Source organism: Cydia strobilella, chromosome 4 (assembly GCF_947568885.1).
Source record: "Cydia strobilella chromosome 4, ilCydStro3.1, whole genome shotgun sequence".
In the NCBI taxonomy this organism is placed as follows: domain Eukaryota; kingdom Metazoa; phylum Arthropoda; class Insecta; order Lepidoptera; family Tortricidae; genus Cydia; species Cydia strobilella.
The window spans coordinates 14992704-14997772 of NC_086044.1; the positions used below are offsets into that span (position 1 = coordinate 14992704).

General features: G+C 38.7%; 1 protein-coding gene across 1 annotated transcript; it reads left to right on the top strand.

Annotated features, from left to right (window-relative positions):
* The first annotated feature begins 402 nt into the window (after window positions 1-402).
* Window positions 403-1448, top strand: LOC134740658 (carbonyl reductase [NADPH] 1-like). Its single transcript, XM_063673204.1, has one exon. The coding sequence runs from the start codon at window positions 505-507 to the stop codon at window positions 1336-1338; it is 834 nt and encodes a 277-aa protein (XP_063529274.1). The 5' UTR covers window positions 403-504; the 3' UTR covers window positions 1339-1448.
* The last annotated feature ends 3621 nt before the right edge of the window (window positions 1449-5069 follow it).

Here is a 5069-nt window from a genome sequence, read left to right on the forward strand (position 1 = left end):
AGTCCGCGACCACATTCACAATCCTACATAATGAGGCGGACGGCGAGGCGGACTACCATGTAAGAGTGTGAATGGAGGCTTAAGCTTTAAAATAGGCCTTAAGACGAGGTAGAGGTGGGTAAAATTTTCAGATTGAAGTCCGTTTATATTCGCAGACATTCGCGTGCGAGCCACGAGCCGAGCCGCGAGCCGCGCCACGAGACGCGAGTGTAAACGGTGGGCTCGAGGGGTGAGGGAGGGAGGGAGACGAGCTGTTTACACGAGGTTTACACTCTTGTCTCGTGGCGCGGCTCGTTGCTCGCAAGCGAATGTAAACCGGACTAGATATTTTATACGATAATATTTTGGGTTTTGAACGTTCTCCGTGTGTATAGGCTATGTATAGGCGCTGTAACTTTTACGTCAATGTCAAAATAAATTAGAATGACCGGTGCAGTAAGACGGAATGTCATTTTGGTGATAAATATTATTTTATAACGTAGTAATTTAAGATTCCAAATTTTTATGTACATAATGGAAACCAAAGTAGCGATAGTCACCGGTGGAAATAGAGGCATCGGGTTCGAGATCGTCAAGGGGTTATGTGCAAAGTTCGACGGTGCTGTGTACCTTACAGCTAGAGACGAAGAGAGAGGAAAACAAGCCGTTAAAAAGCTCGAAGAACTCGGCCTGAATGCGTTATTCCATGTCTTGGACGTTACTAGTGAAGCGAGTGTTCAAGAGTTCGCCACATACGTTTCCACACATCACGCGGGCATTGATGTTCTTGTAAACAATGCGGGTATTCTTGATTTTGATAAATCTGTTTCATCCTATGAAGATGCAAAGAAACTTATGGATACGAACTTCTTTAGTTTATTAACTATATCAAAAACATTATATCCCCATTTGAAGAACAATGCTCGGATCATTAACATCAGCAGTGACTGGGGCTTGCTTTCCAATATTCGAAAGCAGGTTTGGTTAGACACTTTAGTCAAGGATGACCTCACAGTTGAAGAGATTTTACAATTTGTTAATGATTTCTTACAAGCCGCAAAAAATGGTAAAAGTTCATTTGTTGCATTTGCGGGTCATTATGGTGATTACAAAGTTTCTAAAGTCGCCATGTCAGCTTTAACCTTTGTCCAGCAAAGGCTATTTAACGAGCAAGGGAAAGACATAGCCATTAACTGTGTGCACCCTGGGTTTGTTAAGACTGATATGACAAAAGGAATGGGAGACTTCACCCCGGAGAGAGGAGCCCGCGCACCGCTATACCTGGCACTGGACGCTCCCCCCACACTAAAAGGCACCTTTGTGTGGCATGATTGCCACCAAGTCAACTGGGATGATTAAGGATCAAATGGTTAAAGATTGTTAGAGTTACAACCATGAAAATCCTGTGATAATAGTGTCACATACACTTTAAACAAGTACCTACTATAAATATAAAGAGTTTCCTTTTTAATGTTATGTTTTTATTTAAACCTTGAACAAAAGTTTTTACAGTTTGGATGTTACGCTTAATTGTAATTTTATTCAAGTAATAAATGAGAGGTAAAGTAGAAATAGCAGTTTAAGATTATTTAGCATTTCCATGAAACAGATTATTGGAATGAAATGTACCTTATTAGCTGATAAAAAGGTCAATGCCTGCTTATCTGTTACACAAAGTCTGATAAATTGTGTACTTCTTGTTGGTGAGCTATAAGTTGAGCCATGTCATAAATTATTTAGATACATAATATTTCATATTTAAATCAAACAAGCTATCCTGGTGTAGTTATAAAAATTGCTATTTGAATAGCTTCCTAGTTTTAAACTTTTGCTACTTTTAGTATACCATATCTGCATTAACACATTCAATGCCTAATGCCCGGATATCGGGTATTTCATGGCTTTGGTCCCAGGCCAGATGACCCAATAGTCGGGATTGTTGTATTAACACTTTCGCAACCGGGCAAAATTTTAAGCAATACCCCAGAAACCGGTCGTCTATAGCTGTGTATAAAACAACCCGAGTGCCTACCAGGCGGGTTCTCGGTAGTCAGTGTTAAGCTGTATATGACAAAATTTTTGCCTGGCGCCTGGCGCGGATGTCTTGTGTGGCTGGGTGGCAATGAATTCATACTATCCATATCCATACTATTATACTATATATACTATATCCATACTAATATTATAAATGCAAAAGTCTGTCTGTCTGTGTGTTCCCTCTTCACGCTTAAACCGCTGAATCGATTTAGATGAAATTTGGCATAGAGATAGGTTGAGTCCCTGAGAAGGACATAGGATAGTTTTTATCCCGAAAATCATCCCTTAAGAAAGTAAAAAGCGGGGTGGAATTGAGATAATTAATGAAGTGTCTGCTAATTTGTGTGCATAATATGCTCAAATTGAATAATTGCTATAAGACTTTCTCCAGGCGCTATTCTTACTTGGGGTTACTAAGTCCACGCAGACGAAGTTGCGGGCAAAAGCTAGTAATATTATAAATGCGAAAGTCTGTCTGTCTGTCTGTCGGTGTGTTCCCTCTTCACGCTTAAACCGCTGAATTGATTTAGATCCAATTTGGCATAGAGATAGGTTGAGTCCCTGAGAAGGACATAGGATAGTTTTTATCCCGAAAAATCATCCCTTAAGAAAGTAAAAAGCTGGGTGGAATTGAGATAATTAATGAAGTGCCTGCTAATGTGTGTGCATAATATGCTCAAATTGAATGATTGCTATGAGAATTTTTCCAGGCGCTATTCTTACTCTAGCTGCGGTTACTAAGTCCACGCAGACGAAGTCGCGGGCAAAAGCTAGTATGTTAATAAAAGCAGAATATTAACATAGTCTTCTCAAAAACACAATTAAAACAATACTGCTAATATTATAGACTAGCTTTTGCCCGCGACTTCGTCTGCGTGGAATTAGTAATTTGGGTAGCTTAATTTTTAAACTAATTGCTTTTTTATTCCCTTCTTTTCACCCCCAAAAGCGATGACTAATTGGTATTTTTTTTATTTGTAATGAAAGGTCTTATAATCCTTTTTTTAAGAAATTATTTGTTTTCTTTTATTTCCATGAGGAAACAACTTAAAATATTACATCAAATTACTTTGCCACTCTTGTGGATAAAATGCTACTTTTTCATTCGTTTTTGGAAAATAAAGAGAGCAGTTAGCTCATTTGCCTCCATCGCCGTGGTATTTATTTTGATCTAAGTACCAAGATAATAAATGCACGTAAATGCACTTGCACGTCTTCAGAGTGCGGACAATTTCCTATAGGTAGTATAGGTACCTACATTTAATTTTGATTTTGCCACTCGGTATGACAACCAGATACTGAATCTAAAATTAACCGCGCCCGATTCTAATTTCAAAATTTGTTATGGTTTTGATACTACCTTGACGATCGTCTTGGTGATTGGTGCGTATCTCACGAACGAATTTCACTTCATTTCGCATGCACCATTTGCACCAATCAGCGATCATCAAGGTCGTATCAAAACCATAACAAATTATTAAATCTCAATCGGGCTCTTGATCTGTAACGAAAAGGGATGCAGTGGGGCTACCGCGAAAACCGAAATTGGCAAATTGCGGGGATCTTTCTCTTTTACTCCAATGAAGGCGTAATTAGAGTGACAGAGAAAAATGCCCGCAATTTGCGAATTTAAATTTTCGCGGTTATAGCCCAGTACATACCTACATGCGGATATCGCTTATAAATAATATTTAAGCGGGGACTTAAAGCGGGGTTCTTACGTTTTGGAACTAAGAAGTAGCCTATTGATTTTTTAGTCCGTTTAGGTGTGACGTGTGACTTGTGATCTTTACTAACTACCATCAAACTTACAATACAAAACATGTGTACAACATTATCAACATAATACACACCTATATTTGCCTATTAGATACGCCCCTAGTGTAACCAAGTAAAGTAAGTCGGTACATAGCAAATCTCATTATGGATTTTCCAATGCGTGTGCAGCAGTTTATAGGGTTTCAGTTCTCGTTTGCTGTCCTGCTTCCAATCTACATAATTGCATTACAAAATCGCGATGGCAGGATAGTAAAGGTTAGGTACACACAGAAGCCACACTATTGCTGTGTGGACATACAGTGGAGGGAGGCTCATGTACAATAAGTACCTACCTATATGTAAACTTAGTACCACCTACAGTTATAAAGGAGGAGTAATCTTACGAGGAGTATCTTTTGTATCAAATTAGTATGTGTTATATGTTATATGTGGGTGAAGTGGGTAATTCAGAGTACCTATCGTTTATTAATCATTTATCCAGGGTACCTAATCTAAATAATTTTAGATTTTTTCCCCTCACTAGCTCGGAAAGCCGTCTTTTATCCTTTAAAACAAGCGGGGAAAAACGCATTTTATCCACTAGTGGGGAAAGTAATTTGAACTTGGATGGAGCGTGTTTAAGTAGCTTTTGACAGATAACAAAACGTAAAACGCTCATAATAATGGTTCGTTCGATATTAATTATCATTAAATAAATGGTTTGAGAATTTAATAAAAAATAGCAAATTTAGCTTTATTTAATGATTTTAAGTTATAAACCTTAAATTCCATAAGAAACATTTGTTTTTTAAATGATGTTGAATGTAATTCTGAACGCACAAGTTGAGTCGATGCAATTTCAAAACGCATCGTTAGAAATGTCAACATTGTCAACAAAAATTTTCTCACCGACTCGGGCACGTAAAAATACACAACTTCCAGAGTTTTCTGTTATAATATCGCATTATCGTAAAAAAATAGTGATTCCAGTGATGAGGATGATCACTGCCTGTGGATGTTGCACTTTCCTCGCTATAGTGAGGGAGGGGAAAAGTTTTGTGTTACACACGGGTGCAAATGTATTTTCACCTCAGCAGCTCGAACAAGCCTACTTTGGTCACTCCCTGGAGTGAGGAAAGTCGCACTTTCCTAACTCCAGAATATGAAGTGAAGGCCATGAACTTCATACTTTTATTACATTTTTTTACGGTACGGTACGGTACGGTACTGTACGGTACGGTCCGGTCCGGTCCGGTCCGGTCCAGTCCGGTCCGGTCCGGTCTCGTATCGTATCG